Here is a 23,373-nt window from a genome sequence, read left to right on the forward strand (position 1 = left end):
TAACGGATTCTCATACCATAAAAACATAAAACCATCTCGACCAATCACTGGTTAATAAAACAAGTATAAACAGTTATGATGTATTTTGGCGCTTACGATTTGTCTTTAAAATGAATTATCGTTCTGTTTATTTTGACTGTAGACAAAAATAAATAGATTTCTCACAATCTTAAAAACAATTTCAGCCGATTTTTTGTAGTTTAGCACAACAATTTTGAAGATGAAGCCACTTCTTAAATTTAGGTGGTTTATTGTAGACCACTAAAAACGTCTAAAATTTTATAAAATTAAATTAATAATAATAATAACCCGGACATAAAATCGGAAAAAAATAATAATTAAATGTAATGATATTATTTTCTTACGACACCCAATATTACCTACCCCATTTTCCTTTTTTGATTATTAGACTTGTTTACCCATACTCTTCTTATTTTTATGATGAGAAAAAAAAAAGCCTAAACTATTCAAAACTTTGCATCATTCGATTTTTGGTACTTTGATAGAACATCTTGTAGTTTTAAAACAACTTTCCCTAATTAAATAGTATCTAATGAGATTTACCTGTTGTTTCAGGTGTGTCACAATTGTGTTAAAAGTGGCTTACAAAGATGGCATTCTACCGTCAGTTGTTAGTGTTAACAGTTCCATCAGTGGCAGTTTTATTTGGAATATATTGGTACAGGCGCAAACGAGGATGCGCCAACAGTGACCCAGGTGGAAATACGAGAAGTACAAAGACATTGAAAGAGGAACTGGAGGAAGCCACATCTAGCGAGGCCCAACCCACCCCCATCAGGTGCACGACCAGTCCGGCCAAATCTGTAGCCAAGTCCTTAGCTAAGTCTGCCCCCATAGACATAGTGGCAAACGGAGTGCACTCCCAGCGAACCTCGCCCGTCCGTCTCACGGACAAGGAACTCGACTACGAAATAGAAAAAGCAAAGTCTCACAAGTTTTACGACATGGATCACCCCATACAGAAAAGTTGCCAGGAGAACAACCCCTCCAGTGATAGACGTGTCAAATCCCTCCCAGCCAAAGCCACCCTGACCCAGAGCAACATCAACATGAGCTACAGTGTTAAACGTGACATTAACACGGACTGTTTGTTGAACCACAAAGTTAAGGAAGAAACCTCCTCTCCCGATAGGAAAACGGAGCACAGGCACTCTTCCCCCATGCTCTCTACTGTTTCCCCCGTCAGGGAAGTGATCCAGGAGGAGATGAGGAAAGAAGAGGCAACTCCAGTTCTGATGGAGTGTTCTTCAACTAACAACAAGAGTAGTAGGAAATCGCGTAAGCAAACTAAAGATAAAGAGACCAAGGCTGAAAAGACAGATAGTACAGTCACCGAGAGTCAGGGAGAGACACAGACAGAGACAGAAGCAGCAGCAGCAGACAGTGAGATCTCCAGTCTGGAGATGGACACTGTAGAAAAATGTTCTCGCAGTGTCACAGTGAAGGTGGTAGACAAGTTAGACCATAGTGTTAGTACAGACTCTGGTGCCGTGGAACTGGAGACCAGGCCCGTCGACAGGGACTCTGCCAATCACAGCCCTGCCGACGCCATGCTGGCCAGTCCCTGCATCAGCAACTTCTCCGACAACCACAGCGAGGTAAGCTCTTCCCCATCGCTTATTGCTTCACTTATTTATTATTTGTCATTATGATGCTACTATATTTTTATTCCATTGAATCATGATGTTTGTCACATTAACCAACAAATAAAATGTTAGTCAGTTTCTTACAAGAATTTTGATGGTATTAGTTTGCTTACTATCAAGCCCTGTAATTGAAAAGGTCGAAAATGATATTTACTGATGATTTTTTGACTGGCTAAATTTACCTGTCTTCTAAAACGCAAATCAAAAAAATTTCAACTTTTCATTGGAAAATAGACAGATAGATTTTTTTCATAATTTCACACCTATTAATAATAAATTTAAAGTAAATCAAATTTAACCCTGGATAGCTAACATTGTTGTATGTCAATTAGCTAACCATTCAAATTGTCGATGAACATTTTCTGAAGCACTATTTTTTTAATTGGGTTTTTATTATTTTTTGTGGTAAAATATAGAATTAGGAGGTTAGAATTCCAACAACATAATAACAAAAATATATATTTATTTAAGATTTAAGTACTAAATCACATATCTAAAATGGCTAACAATTTTTTAGGAGATAAATTTCACTTTTCAACATTAAATATTGAACCATAATTAGGATGCATTGCCTTTGTTGTTTGACATTGCGAAGAGAAACAATGACAATCGAATTACTTATATTTTTCAGGACACAACCATTAAAATCACCAAAACCGTTGAACTAAAAATTGAACATAAGTACCGACTAAATTTAACCTCTATGTGCGCAAATCTAGCAACTGTTAAGTTTACTTGTGACGGCTACACTCTTTTGAATGCTTCTACCGAAATGCAGTTAGATTTTCATTTGATGCTTGTCATTTTTGTCACACAAACGTTAGCTATCCGGTGTTAATAATGTTATTATTATATTCTGCTAATATTCTGACAGCTGTTTCGACGTTATCGAACTAGCCTTGAATGCCGATTTGGGTTATTTCACTGATAATTATTGTTATATGCCCTAGAGGTGAGTTTTCTCCAAAAACGCCACATATTGTTTTTTTAAGGATTCTGTTTTAATAAAAATAACAGTTGTATACAAATGTGTATTTGACATACAGCTCTCTCAGTAATTCACCACTCGATGACTATCCAGCAACTACTATACTGCCATGGTAAATAAAAACAGTTTCTTCCCAAGTAAGACACTGTGTTTTTAGTTACCGCAGCAGTATAATCCAAATAAATTTACAAAATAGAGTCTTCTCGCAAGCGTAAACATGACACCTCAATTTTAAATCAATAAACGTAAATTTTGCAGAAGATCGATAGCAGTGTTTGTTTATTTTAAAATACCTGTTTTAATTTTTAGTATATTTTGTAGGTATGCACTATAATCCGCTGTTTTCACTAATTGCAGACCCTTGCCTAGTTTTTGGGGTAGCGAGAGGGTACTGTACTGTGAGAGTACTGTATCATAATAATAATTCGATAATTTATACGCTCCCCTTTTGTGAAAAGGCACGAAAATCACCTCAAGTGATGAAAAGATTGTTTCTAAGATACATTTGTCATCCACAATCTGACAAAAACGTATTTAGAGCAATTTGCTCGAAAAAAAAGTCTGAAAGCAATATAAATCAATCTTTGTTTAGCTATGATCATGAGACACAGACCACCGGTTTGCCCAGTAGTCTATCTATAGTTCTCAAGAAAACATGTGGGAAAGGATTGAACAATATGCTTGGCTTGACTCGGGAAGGAATGTAGGATGGCCGAGCCTTCCAATGCGATGGGGGTGGCTTCAGTTAGAACCGGGCCAGCCAACTACGTGTAGACGTCTTTAATCCTTGTAGTGCATTATGGTATCATGTTAACTGCCTCTCCAGAACTAGTCTAAACAATTTTTTCCATTTCAGAAAATTATTATAGCAATTGTGAAAAATTGAAATAGCTGTACAATTTAAAGTGAATTAATCCAAAAACTAGCCAAATTTTAAATAATATTATGTTGATTTTTTATTGATCTCTATGATAATGAATTCTTATAATACGTACTTCAGTTAATCAATGCTTGACATACATATTTTTACTGTGCTTAATGATAACCATATTACAAACTGTATCTATTGTGTGAATAATGTATTTATTTTTTATAACAAATACATAATAATCAGATTGAATTCACACATAATGAAATCTAGATTTGCATAATGTGTTTTTTTTGTGCACATGTTTTAACCTTTAAACTATAATTCTAACATTTGCGCAGTTGGTTTTTTAATTCCTTTTCAATAATGAATTATATAAAGTGTAAAGGCATACTGCTGTTAGTTCCATTGTACCCTCTCCCTCTTTTTGATGAGGACACATATATAAAAAATAACTCGGGAGGCATGACCACATATGAAAGTATGTTGAAAGCTTTACTTTATGTTCCAATGGTTTAGGTTTATGTTTACTGAATACTGTTGTTTAAGATCGTTCTTCCACAGGGATATGTAAGTACTCATGTTGTGTACTCACGTCGCAAACAGCTTGTAGAACACAATCTGTACAAGTTGCTACTGAAATCTGCAGAAGTGAGACCTGCGTCGCCACCAATCATTGTTGAATTCTCGAAAAATCATAACTAGAATTTTTTCATAACTTCGCTCACAATGAAACTGTTGCTGAAGCTGTCATTTTTTATATCCTTCCATACTTTGTTGACTGTTTTGTTCCCAGCATTGATCTAAAGCACACAAATGTCTGACACAAGTGACAACAATCTCGTCAAAAGTTAACAAAATGTCGGCAACGTGTGCCTGTATACGAACCTCCGCACGGATGTATTAGTGATGATCATCAAAATTCTTGAATCGTTGAGTATCGGATACTGGCGTATATCATAACCATGTGCAAAAAGGGCCTGACAGTTGTTATTCAGTTATCTCTTATTGTATAATGAACATCTTCAATCTGCCTCGTTCTGGAAACAAATTTTTATCCGACACCAGGGTTTGTTGTCAGCTGCAACCGATGTTTAACTTAACGTACTAATAAGTCTGTCACCCTCAGGGTTCCAATGACAGCGGCAAAGGGTGCTCCGAGTCCCCAAGTCCTCCGCCCACTAATGCGGGAGACCCCGCCGCCCCCGCCGACGTGTTTGTGCGCCACCAGTTTGTGCTGCCGCAGTCCGTGGTAGGGTTGGTCATTGGCAACAAGAGGAGTTTCCTCAACAAGATGAATGAGACCACCTGCGCCAAGGTGTACATCAGGACTCACCCCGACACGCCCAAACTGAAGATCTGCGCCATTGAAGGTAATTGTACTTTGCAACCTATCCTGATTTAGTATGATATTTTGAATCTGCCATCTTAAGGCAAACTGTTGATAGATAGCTCCATTGTAACCTTTCTCTTTATACTTATCATAAATAATGCATGTAACAGAAAGAGTATAACGGAGATCTCAGCGGCAGAACCAAACACGCATTTCTGTGAATATGTATAACTAAATAAGACCAAGGACGTTTGTAAAGATATCCTTACTTTTATAATCTCAACAATGTTACACAACATCAAGATGACATGCATTTATTTTTACTCTGGAGATATTTTCAATTAGTATGGATATTTCAGATGACTAATTATTGCTTGTATTAAGACGACACTTGGTTGTTCTAAAAAATTTCAATACATGAATCTTATTGTACCACGTGCCACTTATATCGAGCCATAATCGGCAGAACAGCGTAAGCGACATTTTTTGTCAAATTACGATTTTTAACGAAAGCCGTTCAATTTTACCTAATACGTATGCTACAAAAATATAACAGTTCTATCTTACGCCTGACGCTTTTTTGGTACCTGTGCCTTTTAGCGTATGAACTTCCTTACAAATCTTGTAGACGAGCAAAACAGCGCAACCGACGTCATTTGATAGCGTAAGCGACAATATGGTCGGTTACGTTCTTACGCCGAACGGTAGAGAATGTTCCAGTTTTGTCAGTTAGCGTCCATCGGATGACCGGTAAATCTGTTTAATTTAACGTTACGTATTTAAATATTAGCATAATTAGTTATATAATATTAATATAATTACTGTTACCTACTACGCACTGTGCGTTTAAGGGGTAAAATGTCATTGTGTTATGAAGTAAACTAATACAAAATACTTTTCTTGTGCAGATGGCTCCACAAACTCCAACGCGTAAGATGGTAGAAATAGCATTACAGTCTATAGCCAATACCTCTTCAGGTTCACCGATTATTCTGCCAAAGATAGATAGTGATTCAAGAAAGTCACCTACATTACCGAAACCTTTGACTACTGTTCGTCTAGTAGATTACACTGATAGCGAAAGTGATTCGATGGACATTCTGGAACCCCCCGATAATAATTTAAGAACAATTTTATGTATTGACGAGGAGCCCCATAATCAGAAAATGGATGTTTGTGATGGGAACACTTCAGCAACAGCACATTTAAGTAAAATTGTTCATTTCTCCGATACTGAATTATGTTTAGATTTCGAACCATCTGAAGAGTCTTGGAAGCCTGATTCAGATGATGCAGAAATGAGCGATGAAAGCTTACTTATTGGGAGTGTTAGTGATCCACATTTATCTGTTGGATATGCTGGGTTAAGGAAATCAAAATTAGTCCCAAAGAGAGTGCGAAGGAGAGGAGAAAAATGTAATGGACAGCACAAAAGTGTTAAATCAAATCCGTGTCTAAATAAAAAATGTGGCAACAATTGTGCCATTCAATTCAGTGAAGAAGATCGCCTTAACATACATGCATTTTATTGGGGCATGGCCAGCAACCAGCGGCAGAGGGACTGGCTTCTTTTGTGTATAAACAAACAGCCAATCAAAAGAAAAAGGGCTAAAAATGATAGCAGAAGAAACACATCATATAAAAATTTCATAAATTGGAACAAGAAAAGAGTTCAAGTCTGTCAGCAATTTATTTTGACAACTCTTGACATCGGGAAAATGACTATCAGGCATGCATGCAATAATATTTTAGAAAATAATTTTTCTAAAACCGATATGAGAGGAAAGCACGAACCATCCAATAAAACGGACCAAGAAAAAAAGGACATGGTAATAAAGTTTATTACACAATTGCCCGCTGTTCCATCTCACTACTGTCGAAATAAATCTTCGAAAAGATATCTTCCTGCCGATTTGCGTAATGTGAAAACTGTGTATAAAATATACATTGAAAATGTTAATTCATTAGATGAATCTGGGCATAGTAACATTGTGAGTCTGAATATTTTTAGAAAAATATTTAATACGAATTTCAACTTGGGTTTTCATTTACCTAAAAAGGACAAGTGTTCTTTATGTGAGAAAGTGAAAAATTTGTCCGGTGACGAGAAGCTTCAGCAAACTGAAATGGATATTTACAAAAGTCACCTCAGCGAAAAGGAAAAATGCAAAGAGATCTTCATTAATGATCAGGCTAAAAGCAAAAATGATAATGATATTTTGTGCGCAAGTTTTGACCTCGAGAAGGTGCTAACCACTCCCCATGGAGAAAGCGTAAATTTGTATTATAGTCGAAAATACGGAGATCAAGTATAGGGATCTTAAAGGTCTCTGCGAGAAAGGTATTATTCCTGAGAGGATGAGGCATGAATTTTTGGAACTGCCACATGGATCCACAGTGGAAGATACCTTACCCTAATCCGACCAGGAAGACATGTGAATAGTTTTGAAAAATGTGGCTCAAACCAACAAACTTTTTCAAAAATTGCCGATATAAGTGCTATTATTAAAAAAATATATACCTACGATGTATCTATTATGTTTATTATTTGTTAAAATATTTTTGTTTTATTTTTATAGTTTTTAGAAAATAATATTTTTTCTTAATTTTCCCTGTAAAGTACAAGCAAGATAATTAAAAAAATATTACTTAAAAAATATATATGTTTTTTATTAGTAGTTACTTATGGCCTATTGCATGATAAAAAATTTTTAAAAATCTACTCCAAATAGCGTAAGCGACATTTCAGAGGGAAAAAAATCTGTTAGGGTTACAGGCAAAACAGCGTTACCGCCACTATCTCGACAACTGGAGGCATTTAAATAAAAAGTATTTTCATTTCATACAGGCAGTAACCAAAGATTATTAATCTTGATTAACCTAAATCCTTTTTGGAATCAATTAAGAGAGTTAATTAAAAAAAACCTTCTCCTGTATAATTTGCAAATTGTCGCTTACGCTGTTCTGCCGATTATGGCTCGATATGCTCAGGACTAACACCTTATTTCTGATTTGAGAATTATTCTTGCCAAAGGCCCCAACTTTGCAACTGAGGTTATTACAAAAATAGGATTCGTAATAAATATATAATAATAATTATTAGCTGTGAATAGGTTGACTTCCGATAACTCTAACAAAACATTGTTTTGAAGTATTGTTGGATTTACAATCAATTAACTTTTGACATTTTATGCAGCTTTTATCAAAAAGCTATAGAATTTTTATTACAAGAAATGATTGAGATGCCTTGAGTCAAGTCTGTTAATCAAAACCACTCAGAAAAAAATAATAATTTACATTGTATCATTCTTTGTTGGAACTATTTAAAAATAATTAATTCAGATAAGCTTTATTGTGTTGAATTCTTGCTTTGTACCACTTTTCATCTTATTGTATTGTTTACCACTCGGGCAATTGAAAAGTAATTATTGTTTGGTTGCCAGGCTCACAGCATGACGTAGACATAATTCTGGACATGATCAGACAAAGATTGCCTGAAAAGAGGTTCCCCAACATCTCTCTCAAGGACATCACCCAAGAACTGTGCGAGAAAGAGTTCTCACTTATGTCAGATTGTTATAATGTAAGTATTTTGTCCTACTGTTATCTCTGTTGCTTTATTATTTATCGTTACCAACCCTATTATTGATTGAGCGTAGAGAAGTCTTGTTTGAACTTGACTGTTTTGCATTTCGTCTATCTGGTATCAAGGTCGTAATTGTTTTAATGGTTCATTAAAGATTCTATTTCAAATGTGAAATCATTGTGTTTATTTGGAACTAGCCGACGGTACCTGGCGTTGCTGGGGGTTATCCTTTGTAGATAGACATTTACCATTGCAAATTTTTCTGTAGGCCTTTTTAATATATACAATTCCGTAGTGCATTATTTTGATGTATCTCATTTAGCCAGCGTTACCAATGTAAGCTCCTGAAAATATATTTTTTACGACTTGATTACAAAACATCTAATTTCCTCTACTTTCTATAAATATAATATGCTTGTTTTACACACATAAAACTTCAGGATGAAATTCTCTAACTGATAGTGAAAACCCTGTCAAAATCCGTTGCGTAGTTTAGAAAAAGTAAGCGCACAGACAGACAGATGCAGATAGCAACTTTGTTTTATACTATTTAGAGATTTCTTATTTCCATTTTATCAATATTATGGTACCTACCTGCCTGAAGAAAATTTTGAAAAACGAATTATTATGTAATTATTATTTTTTTGATAAATTAATGTTTTAAAGACAAGATTTTATTTATGCATAGCACAAAGGATAACAATTATTTTTATAAGCAATAATTGTTCGCCTGAAACACTCATCCACATTGAAAAAATCTCCTGATAAAAAATACATGACGCCAACGGGACTCGAACCCGTGTCCATTCGATTTCCGGTCGAAAGCTCTGACCACTGAGCTATGGGGGCTTATTTCTTAACCTGAATGGACACGGGTTCGAGTCCCGTTGGCGTCATGTATTTTTTATCAGGAGATTTTTTCAATGTGGATGAGTGTTTCAGGCGAACAATTATTGCTTATAAAAATAATTATTATGTAATTCCTTATTTGAAATAAAAAATGTTACATGAAATATACAGTTTATAATTAAGTAGGTTTATGTGTTTTAAGTACCTACCTACAATTTTATTCTGAGGAAATTTTGGTTTTGATGAATACTTATTAACCTTTTGAACGCGTTAATTTGCTCTGTCTTATCTATACCCGTACGTATATTGTACATATTTTCAAATACCTATGCACACTATGCAATTAAATGTCAAATTATAGCATTCTGGCATTGGACTATATAGACAGAACAGATTATTCTCCACAATATGAAAACAAATCCTCGTGTGTCAACACTCTTAGATGTTTATAAAAACAAAAACATAAAATTTCATACAAAGACGTACCGTATCTATTGAATGTGGTCCCGCCGTTCACTCGGCGTGTGTGTACTTAGGTGATAGACACAAGTGGGACACCATGATCACTTATCATTTTTATTTATGAATGACATACTAGTACTAACGCCATCCGTTGAGAAAAATGTAAACTAAAGGACTAAAAGGCGCGAAGAGGTGCACTTGATTATCGATCTTTTTTTATGAAATACAATTTTATTTTTGAGAAATTCTTGTAGATGTCAGCATCGTGATAGTTCTACGAATGTCCAAGTGAGCAAGAAATACATTTATGACGAAAGAGCGCTGGAATATCGGCCGTCAAAGTTTCTGTATCAACTGTTGATACAGCCGCGTGTGAGTATGGGCTTTTTGCCGTAACAACAGTTGATACGGACGCGTGCAAAGAGTTAAATAAGATAAAATTGGAAACATTCTTTTTTGGACACGGAACTACTAAACTATTCCCAGCGAGAGCTTGTGTGGACCCCGTCAATTTTCGTCCTCTTCCTTCTCGCGGGTCTTGTTTGAAAATGTAAAAGACAGAAGATACTAGAATTATGACGTCGCGTATCTCTCGCTGGGACTAGTATAGTATATCTAATAAGAAACTCCAGTCCTTTTTTATTATTTTTTTTTAAATAAGCTTCTACCTTAAATACCAGTATATTTAAAAGCTCATAGTAAAACACACCAAATCTTTGGTTTGTCTATGTGACACAAAAATCAACATTTTATTTCGACAGGCACTGTATTTTGTATGGCGGCGTCTAGAGTCGGGACTCTTTATTCTTAAATTTAATCGCTTTTGATATTGAAGAACACATGGTAAAATCTCAGCGTCTCTCCACTACTGTTATTGTTCTCTACCAAAGAGCAAAAATACACCCGTTACCGCACCTGCTTTCAGTCAACAATTTAAGTCTTCCATAACCTGCATTACTATGAATAAAATAGTATGACGCAATTAAACTAACAATAAGAAAAATGCTCTTTTATCACATAGGTCAACTGCATTTTGATGCAAGTACAATACACCTTGGTGTTTCAGCTCTAAATTTTCTTTTAAAATTTATTGGTAGTTTCTGATTTTATTATGTTAGAATTATTATAATCAACAATGATAATATCATATACATGTGTTATTGTGTTATAATACTGCTTAACTAATTTTCACACTAGCCTCAAAATTCCATTATAAAATAATGTACTAAGAATTAAGTTAACTAATTTTTATCCCAGATGAAATTACCAAGACATTGGACATATGTAATTGGTACATTAACTATGTATAATTTCATATTTAGTACTTTATTACTTGTAGTAAAATTTACTGTGAATGTCCAAATTAAGTTAAAATATATACACACCTATATATTCAGGCATTTCATTAATTTTTTAATTCTAAACTATCATTTTAGGCGCCTGAATGACCTTTCAATTTCGTTGACAATGCAACAGCAACAATGAAATCTATTAAATATACACAAATTCAAAATTGAAAACCAGAATGAAATGCGATTCGTGACGTCAGAATTGAATCCTATAATTTCTATACCCGCTATATCCGATTTTTTGACAAAATGATCTGAGTATGACATCTTGTTCACATTTTTGCGAGCAACAAGAGGAGCCTAAAATTGAGTTTCAAAACCCTCCTTATCATGACCAAAAACCATGTTAAAACTGCGAGTGAGAAACCAAATCCGCTATATCATACAGAAAGTCACTATCAAAACCCGCTATATCGGATTCAACGAATCACAAGCAGTTATTTTGCCAAAATACAATATGGCCGCCGCTCTGACGCCACGCTCGTGTGTCAAAATGATCTACGCGTGAGTTTCTAAACCCGCCATGTCGCCTCAGCTGACTTTCAAAATCACGAAGTGAGTATCAAAATCCGCTATATCCATTTTATTTATCGAAATTACTTAATTATTGCTAGACATATATAGAAAAATAAATGCTTTTCGAAATTTTATTACTCCAATTCATTATATAAAAAATTTTAATGCATTTACTTATGTACGCTAGAGATGTGACAGTTTTTTGCGGTTTTCTCCAAATCAATGAAAGTTGATATAGCGGGTATAGAAATTACACGACTCAATTAACAGATTCCGTTGTGCTAAGCAAACAAGGCGTTTTAACGTGATCGTGTTTTATTCATTTTTAAATGACGATTTATAAATTCTACATATTATAATTAAACTTATATATTCCGAATCAGCGTTCGTTCATCTATAATAATATATATTTTTTAAAGCCATAATATTTTTCACTGGAGTTCCCTATTTTAAATTTGGGAGACAATCTGTTAAATGTTTTATGACAATAGGAAAAAGGACGTAACTAATTTCATTTGTTTTTTTGTGTAGGTATTAATGGTTTAGCATCTGTAAAAATATGTAAATAAATTATTGTTTCTTGGAAAAGCGATAGTGTAAATTTATGAATTTTTTTGTTTTACAACATTTAAATACACAGAAAGTGTGTATTTTTAAACACTAAAACTGTGCACAGCTGGATTATATGTGGCTCATATATTTGTGTAATACTGATTACAAATAGACCGTGGCACTCGCACTGCCATTCTCATCTGTTATTGGTTACAATTTTTTGCCTCAAAGTTGCATCGTATATTATAATTAATTATTTTAGCATCTATATCTCCTTGTCTCTTGGGGTTTCACTGCTGAATGGTTTCAAAATTATAAATTTAATTTCGTCATCCTTCATTAGAGGTGTACAGCATGTACGGCTATTCAGCCTCTAATCGAATCCTCCACTTCATAGAAATGATTCCAGAAACATGTTCACATCTAAGAGAATGTCTTACGTCAATGAGGATAACGTAGTGCATGCAAATATATCTTTATATGTTATTTTCGTAACTATTATTTTTTATATATATATATATATATATATGTATGTATATATATAAGTGGGCTTCCTCGTGGGCCTGTAAGAAATCGACTTGAACCCAGTGTGGTAAGAAAGCATTATTCCGAGAGCACTCCATTCCCTATATTTCCATTGGCGACCATACACGCGTCAAAGCAGCGCTGGAGCAGTATTTTGTACTTCCATGGCCCATGGAATTTTTTACTGGTTTATGTCGATTCCTTATCGAACTGTGAAAGGGCGGTGTTAGGCTGTCACAATAAGCTTGCTTATCATGCTGATTTAAAAGTTCATACCAGCCAAATAGACTATATAATAACCTTAAGATAATTAATTCGTTGATAGGTCTCGAGCAACTGAATCTTTATAGCGTTATTACTAATTCTACTATCTTTTGAAGAGACCCTAGTAATAAACATAAACCACTGCCTATTTGATACAATATAATGTTTTTCCACTCACTGAATTCTGCATCATTAAACATTGTAATATAAATCATTGAAGTGCAATAAATCAAATCCTATCTATGACACTTTTATTGACAGTTTCAGTTCTCAAATCGAAAATGCAAAACACTCTTGAGAGAATAACCGGTAGTTAGAGTACAAGGTATATGTTATAAAATTAGCATCAGCCAATATAGCCTCTACTGTGGTGAAGTGGTGAAGATATCGCAATATGTACTAACAGCAATACTCAACTGAATTCCTTGATCAATAATGACATTTGTTGCAGTTAAACCTAGTTGAAGGTGTGAACAACGACACAATAGTCAGCTGCTACGTGTCCCCATCACAGCTGTTCCTGCAGCAACCCACTCACCCCACCTACCCCTCACTGCACATCCTTCACACGCTCATGGGTGTGTGCTACCAGGACCCTAGCGTGCCCACGCTGCCACAGGAAGTAGCAGGTTAGAACACTACTTAGAATTGTTTTATCTGTAGTTATTTATATGTATGTCGTACTTCTTGCATTCTGGGGGATGTAAGGGTGGTATAAGCATGATCATTAAACCTACATTTTGTAACTTCTTATGTATTAGAAGTGTCATGATATACAGTTAATGGTCAAGTAGTGCAAGTTTAAAGTTAGAGACTTGCTCCCCTGAAGGTACATAATATTCAATTTATTGAACTCGCCGACAGACAATATACACTTGGCGTCACAAAAATCGCACATCTCCGAAAATAAGTTTCCCTGAGCCAATCAATACATCATCTAACCCAAACAATATTGATATCAATTAAAAGTTCATTTAACTACCTTTTATCAGACAATAGTTTAATTTCATAAATGAGAATTTCCAGAGGCGTGTATCAGTGCTACGACGCTGCACATCCGAATGAGTCAATCTCTTTATTATCTCCTAAGATTTTGCAATAGGTGCGATTTTTGTGACGCCGAGTGAATTTATAGAAAGTATTTTAGTTTCAAACCTCTTAACACATTTCGGGCGGGTATCTTTTGCGCTGGCTCTATGCTGAGTACGGGCGAAAATAAAGGTCCCGTGTGAATTTCTTTAATTTGTTTTAAATCTCTATATCATCGAATAAGAAAAAGTGGGTGTGTCAAGCCTACGCAAGACAGAAGTGAAACTTCTAGTTTCAGCTGATGCTTGGCGTGGCGCAGTTCGCTGGTGTCTGAGAGAGAGGAAAGAAGAGAAGAGAGAGAACGTTCGTGAGCGGCTCCCCCACCTCAACAAGGTTTCACTTCAAAAATGCCACAGCCGAGAATCGAACCTCGCTTAACTGATTGAAAGCCAACCACGCTGAGCACCAACTGTAAGCAAAGCCGCATAAATTGATTATATTATGTAGGTTCTGAAAATATGAGAGCTTGTTATGTTTTATAATGTTACCTACATCACACCCAAAATATAATATATTTTTAAAAATAATGTACAATGTACAGAAATAGAATCCCACACAAGATCGCGTAGTGCGCTCTAGCGAACGGATATTTTATCAGAGGGAGATAGTTTTAATTTTTTTTTCTGTAAATTATTACATATTATCAAAATAAATAAATTAATTAAATAAATGTAATACAATTATCATAATATACGGATTAGATAATAATTTTAATCCAACACAATAACGCAAAGCGCGCTCTAGCGGAGTAATGTTTTATCACAGTGAGATAAGTGTTTTTATTATTTTGCAATATTATTTTCTTTTAAAAAATGTTCTGACCTACTAAAAAATAAGATATTGAATGAAAAAGGCGTTAAAAACAAAAAAATAATGTGCGATGGCCGAGAATCGAACTCGGATCAACTGCTTGGAAGGCAACTATGCTGACCATTACACCACCAACGCCAGTTGTCGGGATGAGCTAAGAAGCATTTATATGTTACTTCAAAACTTTGACTAGATCAAATGAACTTTAATCGGTGGTGGGGGTACCCGCATTTTCGTTTCGGTCATGAGTCGGTTTTACTCCGGTCCTCGAAATTGCATGACGCGCGTAAAGAAGTTTCACTTCAAAAAAAATTTAATACAAATTTCTACATAATAACTCAGCAAACCCAAGCTATAAAAGTACTAAACGAAAATCGAATATTATTTGAAATGCAACTCGATTAAACTTGTAATATGTTTATTACGGTCTGCCTATCACTATTTGCTCATATCTGTTTTCTTTAAATACGCCCGACATCTCTCGCTTACTTGCACATAGGAGTTGAGTGGGTGCGGAACGGAGAAAGAGATTCGAATCGGGTTTCACGGTCATAAAAACCCTCATTCCAGGAATTGAATTATTTCACTAACAAATAATATACTATCCTTTTGTTGAAATACCGATGTAAACGAAAGGCACTAAAATAAATTTTTAAAAAGACTTGAATTACGATTCGATAATTATGGACATATAGTTGGGACCTTTACAAAGAGATTGGAATATAATATTCATGTAAAAACATTGGATAATTCTGTCTTTTCTGCCATTGAAATGAGGCCGGCGCAAAAGGTAAAAATACCCTTCCCATCCTTAAGCAACAATCGACCGAATGGGTAGAAATACCTTTCCCGTCCATTATGTGTGTCATTAATGTGAAAGTGCGAGAGCATCCAACTTAGCTCTCAGCAGCAGGACCACACATGTACACACGTGGCTCGGGTATGCAGCATTAATCCACATATTTCATGACCATCATTTGTTACAGAGGGCATGATCTGCGCCGCCCCCACGGCCAACAACTGGTACAGAACACAGGTCATCACCACCAACCTGGACTCCAACACCTCACTTCTGAAGCTGGTAGATTTTGGCGGCTTCATGAACGCGAAAAACTCCCTGCTGAAGCAGATTCGCTCTGACTTCATGATGCTGCCCTTCCAGGCCACGGAGGTGCAGCTGGCCGATATTGCTCCCGTCGATGGTAAGCAACAACCTCCTTGTTCTGCAAACAACAAACTGTCAATGTGCAACTCAGTGTGATCTTGTTATCCCAAAAGCAAGTGATCTTGTGCAAACATTGACATAAACACATTTCATTGTTTTTTATGATGAAATTTTTTTAACTGGAAAATATTAAAAATATTATATTATCACAAACTGCTAAAATTACTAAATTGCTATTTTGGGACACTTATAATTATTTGTATTTTGCCACATTCTTATTTTAAAGTGTTTATTTCTTGTTTTGGGAAATTTTCCAATTTTTTTTCCATTTTTAGGGCAAGTAATCTGGATTCCAGGACTCGAGATATATGTACTAGCTTTCGCCTTCTTCTTGAAAGGAAAAGTTAAGAACGGCCTCAAATCTACAGTGATTATTATCATGATTGTTATAAAACGTCAATTTCAATGTTTTTATCTGCATTTTTCTGATGTTATTGATCCAATTTAAATAGAAATACATATCATGCAAACTTTTATTGTCTAAAAAATGCAAATAACTGATTGTTTTAGTTCTTTTAAGGACATTTCAGATAATCAAATTAAATAAAGTCAATTAACTATTGATATTTTCGTATATATTGGTTGTTAATCAGATCAGCATTTTGCACAACTTAGAAATCTGATTTTGTATTGGTTTTTGTTTATAATTTGAGTAGACAGTCGGATCGTTGCTGTATACATACTTATAAAATGTTGATTGTTCAACAGCGGAGTGGTCTCCGGAAGCAATTCAGGTAATGGCGGGGCTCACCAGCGGGCAGCTGCTGCAGGCGCAGGTGGTCGGCTACAACGAAGAGGGACTCCCCCAAGTCTACCTCTACCTCACCCTGGGGCCACAGGTTTGTTCAATACTTATCCTTCCATTTATAACCCCAACATTGAAAAAAATATTTTTTCTGAAAGCTTTATGAGTAAAACTTCAAATTGTAATATTTAATTATTGAAGATAATATTGGCGATTCTAAAACGCAAATTTTAAAAACCAGAAAAACACAGTCGCATCTAGGGACTTGAACCCAGGACCTTCGCCTTGCCGGGGCGCTGCTCTACCAACAGAGCTAATCCGACTATTCCTTCGGTCATATTTTAAGTGTATAAGAACTATCAACATTATCTTATTTTTCTTAATGCATATTTTTACATAATGATAGGTGTCGATAAATTTTTCTGTTTCAAATTTTCGTTTTGAGAATTGCTTATATCTTCTTCAATAATTGAAAATTATTAACTAAGTTTATTGCCACAATTGGGATCCGTTGCATCAACCTTCAGACCCTCCTTTTAAACCCAATATGGGTTTTTTTATAACCTTTAAAAAATTACTTAAAAATAAATAGCAAAATTTCATCAACTAATCCAATTGAAAATTAAGTACATGTCGTAAATGATTGATTTGAAAAAACAACTTATCATAGCGTATTGAGTCCAAAGATAAGATTATTTAGTGTAACTAGGTTATTACGGTAGAACCTCGTTAATTCGAAATCCATGGGACACCAAAAATCAAATTTCGAATTAACGAATTCCCACGTAATACGAAATTTTATGAAAAAAAAAAAAAAAAACGCCGAAAATAGATTTTCTCGGCCGCCTCTTCAAATCCGGATGGTATTTTAGTTGTAAATTCGTATTAATACCAATTATTTCTTTATTTTCGCGGCCGATTACCGTAGCGGTAGGCCCTTTAAATTCAGATATTCGCAATAAATTCGTAAAAATGCTAAATATTTACGCGTAAATCGAGATTTTGCTGCCGATTTCGGTCGCGGACTACCCTTTAAATTGAGATATTCGTAAAAATACGATATATTTTCGCGTAAATCGAGATTTCGCGGTAATTTTCCGTCGCGGCTGGCCTTTTATTTCAAATATCTGAATTTAAATTCGTAAAAATACGATATATTTTCGCGTAAATCGAATTTTATCGGCAGTTTTTCGTCGCGGCCGGCCTTTTAAGTTCAAATATTTTGTAACGGACGTAGTTGACCATATTATTTAATTTCATAAAAATTGTTTTACTTTTATAAAATGTCCCTACTCCACGCCACTGGCAAAATCACCACTCCCCGCCACTGGTCATTTTTGTCCAATTTTCGGCCCAAGCGGCTTGAAAACTTTGACTCCGAATGGCTTCGATACCACATCGCCGGCTTACCTGCCGCGTGGATCAATGTCCAGCATTTTTTCTATGTAAATTTTACATAGAAAAATCAATTTTTAAACATTGCAAATATGTATATTTTACTTGTTCATCCCCTCGGCGGTAGTCAAATAAACACTATTTTCGATATACTACCGCTGAGGAGATATTAAAAAAGCTGTTTTTCACCCATATGTAAACCCATTTTTGAACAATATTTTTTACCTTTTTTGCGTGTACAAAAATCCAGGAACCTCGTAGCATAGTGAATCTTATCTCTTTCTGAGCGCTATGTTACGGGGGACCTCGGAAAAATACTAAACTAACATATTTTACAAATTTGATCGCTTGAGATCATTTTTACACATTTATTTTACAAACATTTCTTATTTTTTGTCGTATCTTGACAAACAAAAAATCTAGTTGTCAAGATACACATTCCTATAACTACTATGCTTTTAAACTATGTAATTGTCATTCATGTAAGCGCTCAAAATCTTTTCTAACTCGCAAATTTAAGCGACTACTATCACCAGTACTACCGACAAAATGAATATGCAACAGTTTGTCGGAGGCTATAAACGCATTGTTGGCGCGGGTACAACCCCCCACCACTTTTGGGCTCCTAGCCCAATGTCGGGCGCGAGTCAGGCTAATTAAATATAAGCAGCCCCTTAATTCAAAATAAATCAGTTCATCTTTACCACCAAAACCAAGCGTTTTATTTATCAACAAGTGACTCCTGCTCAACATCTGCCTCACCTCGCCAAGTCTGCTGCTCCAAGATCTTCTGGTGTTACCTCTTCGAGACCAGCCGGCCCTCCTTTGGAAAACCGCAAACACCAGAAGCGAGCAGAGACGAAAGCACACCCAGTGCCCACCATTCACCAAGCCTGGGTGCGGGAGGCAGATTTCATCACAATAACAACTATCATCATCATCATCGGCCGTAAAGGAGCATTCTCATCGGTTGAAGACACGGTTTGGACCCGGCGCCTAAATCTACAGTCTTGTGCGGACTCCCGTCCAGTACAAGTGGTCCTTCGAGCCGGGATTCTCACACGCCTTCAACCAAGATGTCTCCAACTTTACGGTCGAGCCGGATCCAAGACGATGGATCCTCAACACCATCTGCAGATGCCCTGGACGCTGGGTCTCAGGCCACGGCTGCGGTTCACGTCACGCCTGACGTAACCCCCATGCCCACGCCCAGCACTACTCCTGACATGGCACCACCTGCACATCATGACTCACCGCCCTCCACATCTCAAGAGGATGCGATGGAGTCATTGCGACAACAGCTTCGCAGTCAAACCGAGCACATTGAGAGACTTAAAGCAGCTCTTCAATCAGCTCCAACAGCAGCAGCCCCTGCCCCTCCTGGACCTTCGAAGCTCCTGGAGAGGTCACCACCATCATGGACGCAGCCCGGCCAATCGAGCCCGGTGCCTCTGGTGGACCAGAGGTACGAGGAACCAGCAGCAGCAGTGCCTGCCCGATCTGGACCCGTACTCCTGGAAGGGTACCCTGCTCAAGGAGGACCCTGGCGCTTCCAAGGGTACAGCCCTGGATGGGTGCAGCCCGGCCAACCGAGCCCGGTGCCTCTGGTGGACCAGAGGTACTCAGCAGCGGCGCAGCCAAGGCCAGCCGGTCCCCCGCCCTCGTCACCCTGGCCCAATGCAGGGTGGCCAAACATGATGCAGCCTGGACCCTCTGGCCCCGTACCGCCCGCCCCTCTGATAGAACAGAGGCAAGCCGTACCTGAAGTGCCAGCCGGACCTGTACCTCTGGTGGACCAGAGGTACGCATCACGAGCGCAGCAAGAGCCAGCAGGCCCTGCGCAACTAGCACCCTGGACCATTCAGGGATGCCCAGTACTGGTGCAGCCTGGACCTCATGGCCCTGTGCTGCCCGTACCTCTGCCCCACCCGGGGTACCCAGCGCCGACGCCAGGATCACCTGCCGGACTGCTGGAGCAGTGGGACGTGCCATGGACACAGCCTGGACCACCTGGACCCTCTGGACCATCTGGACCATCTGGACATGTGCCGCCCGTACCACTGCGCGAACAGGAGTATGGCGTGCCGGCACGGCCAGATGGCCCGCCCACAGCCAGTACCAGCTCCATGCCGAGATTCCCGCCCCAACCTACGGCGGATGGGACGGCCCAACATACCAGAGCCTGGGTTCAGCATGATGGCAGTCCCATGGCTCAGCTGGCCTCCGCCCTGACAGAAGCCATCAGAGCTTCAAGGGCTCAGGACAGCCCCCGTCCCACAATCGAGGACGATCCACGAATGGCGGCCCTTATTGCCAGACAATCTATGGCCAAGGACCTGCCTCCATTCTCTGGAGATCCACTGGAGTGGCCCACCTGGAGGGCACAGTTTAACCAGTCTACCTCCACATGTCGGATGACCTCCAGCGAAAACTTGATCCGCCTACAGCGGGCCCTCAAGGGGAAAGCCCGAGAAGCCGTCGGCCCCCTTCTGATGGACCCTGCCCAGGTTCCGGAGATCCTGGCAGTCCTGGAGCAGAGATTTGGAGGGACTACCTCACTCGCTGCCCTGATGCTGGACAAGGTGAAGAAGCTGCCCCACCTCACAATTGAGGCCTCTCTGGAGGACATCGCAGACCTGGTGGCATCACTCCGCTCCCTCAACAATGATGGCTATCTGACGAATCCAGCGCTGCTCAGTGACATCGCGGGGAAGATGCCGCCCACCTTGCGGTTGGCGTGGCTGATGGAAGTGCGGCACTACGAGGCCTCCGCTACCATCTGCCAGTTTGCCGCCTTCCTGAAAACCGTCGCGAACGCCATCCCAAAGTCCGGTTTGGTTGACCCCGCGAGGTCCCGCCCACGCCGTGAACCCACGCTCGCGACAACGGAACAGTTTTCGCGCAAAAACGGTGCTAAAAAACGTGATACCTGTGAAAGTTTCTTAAATATGTCTGCCGCGTCAGAAAAGTTTTCGCGAAAAAACAATTCGAACAAAAGTGACACTTGTGACAACAGTTTAAACACGTCTGCCGCGTCAGAACGGTTTTTATCGCGGGAAAACAATGTTTACAACAACAATTCTAGTGAAAAACAACAGTTCGCGAAAAATAATCGAAAGCCCCAAATTTTGTCTGGTAATAATCGAATGCCCCAAATTTTGTCTGGTAATAATCGAGAAAATAATCGAAGCGGGGAAAAAGTGCAAAACAGTTACGATGAAGTTCGCGAGTTCGACAACCGCGCCGGGTGTGTTCAGTGCGGTGAAAATGGCCACCAACTTAGCGAATGTCGTACTTTCGCCGCGAAAGACATAAAAACCCGTTTTGTGACAGTTAAAAGTGCCGGATTGTGCCGAGTATGCCTCAATGGCAAACATTTTACCAAATTCTGCAAAGTTAGTGACTGGTGCGGAGTGGGGGAGTGCAGATACCCCCACCGACTTCTTCACCGACTTCTTCACAACCCGAACTATCGTGAAAATAACAATACAGTGGCAAACGTTCACAATATGTGACGCCATACCGAAAGTGCCGTGTTAAAAGTGGTGGGGGTCATATTGTCGGGCCCCAAGCGACAGATTAAAACCTTTGCGCTTCTGGACGAGGGCTCAACTGTCACCCTTATTGATGCCACCACAGCACAGAAAATCGGCACAACCGGACCTACCCGTGAGCTACGACTACACGGAGCAAAAAACATGTGCTCAACAGACTTGACGTCCCGCCGCGTGCCAATTACTCTACGCGGCGCCGGAATCTCTGATGAGTACGTCATCAAGGCCAACACCGTCCAGCAGCTCAGCCTTCCTGAACAGAGGATCCACGGCCGCTACATCACCCCCACACTTCTCATCGGGCAAGACAATGTACACCTTATTGTCTCGAGGGAAGTGCGCGACGTTCGTGACTCTACGCGAATATTGTCACGGACGGCGTTGGGGTGGATCACCCATGGCGGAGGGGCCCCTGAACACGAAGCTGAGGCTACAACACTGGCCCTGCGCGAGGAGAGCCACAAAGACGACCTCATGAGTGATCTCATCAAACACAATTTTGCGATTGACTCATTGGGGATCACGTCCGCCTCTCGTGTAACTGCGCACATAGTACGTGCAAATCAGCTGATGGAAGATACAACCCATCAACTGACATCTGGCCGATGGGAAACCGGCCTTCTGTGGAAGGAGAATAATATCACACTGCCTGACAATCGGCAATGTGCATTAAAACGACTGTGGTCTCTGGAGAGAAAATTATCGAAGGAAAAGGACTTGGCAACCGCCTATGCAGCTAAAATCAACGGACTTATAACACAAGGCCACGCACGTGAACTTACGGATCGAGAGGTAGAAAAATCCTCTGCCCGCAAATGGTACCTACCGCATTTTGCCGTAGTGAACCAAAACAAACCAAACAAGATCCGTGTGGTGTTTGATGCTGCCAGCCGCTGCCGAGGGACCTCCCTCAATGATCAGTTGCTGACTGGGCCTGACCTGCTGACTTCATTGTTAGGAAACATACTCCGGTTTCGAGAGGGAAAAATAGCTCTCGCCGCCGACATCAAGGAGATGTTTTTACAAGTGAAAATCAAAAGTGAAGATCAACAGTCACAATTGTTTTTATGGAGACCAACACCTCAACAAGAACCACGTACTTACATGATGTCATCAATGATGTTTGGCGCTACCTGTTCACCAAGCAGCGCCCAGTACGTGCGAAACAAAGTGGCCCAGGAGAATTCTGCACTATTCCCTGCTGCCGCAGCCGCCATCCAAACAAAGTTTTATATGGATGACTATTTGGATGCGGTCGATACCAAAACTGAAGCGACAGCACTCATCACTACTGTTGCCAAAGTACTGTCAACTGGAGGATTCCACCTAACAAACTGGGCCTCTAACGACACTTCAGTGATGGCTACTATCCCGCTTATAGACCGAGCCAGGTCAGCCATCACCATAAACAGCGGAGAAGCAGATACCGAGAGAATCCTCGGACTTCTGTGGGATCCTGTCACAGATCGATTTTTATATGCATTTCGCGATGCTGCCGATCCTGAACTGATCAGCAGGCCTACCAAACGCCAGCTGCTCAGCATTGTTATGAAAATCTTCGACCCTGTGGGCTTCGTCGCTTGCCTCACAGTCCGA

The 23,373-nt window shown here is 38.8% G+C and overlaps 1 protein-coding gene across 3 annotated transcripts in view; it reads left to right on the plus strand.

The window, feature by feature from the left end:
• LOC149421570 (uncharacterized) overlaps positions 1-23,373 on the plus strand; it is an 83,512-nt gene that overhangs the window by 44,624 nt on the left and 15,515 nt on the right. For all 3 annotated transcript variants that reach the window (XM_089634882.1, XM_089634881.1, XM_089634883.1), the window contains exons 2-7: positions 577-1,619; positions 4,653-4,896; positions 8,300-8,439; positions 13,411-13,588; positions 15,845-16,060; positions 16,792-16,922. In XM_089634882.1, the coding sequence (XP_089491008.1) occupies positions 612-1,619; positions 4,653-4,896; positions 8,300-8,439; positions 13,411-13,588; positions 15,845-16,060; positions 16,792-16,922 (1,917 nt within the window). In that variant the 5' untranslated portion in view covers positions 577-611. The remainder of the gene's footprint in view (positions 1-576; positions 1,620-4,652; positions 4,897-8,299; positions 8,440-13,410; positions 13,589-15,844; positions 16,061-16,791; positions 16,923-23,373) is intronic.

The sequence above is a fragment of the Hesperophylax consimilis genome, chromosome 8 (assembly GCF_061612785.1).
Source record: "Hesperophylax consimilis isolate HC1 chromosome 8, BYU_Hcon_1.0, whole genome shotgun sequence".
Lineage (NCBI taxonomy): Eukaryota > Metazoa > Arthropoda > Insecta > Trichoptera > Limnephilidae > Hesperophylax > Hesperophylax consimilis.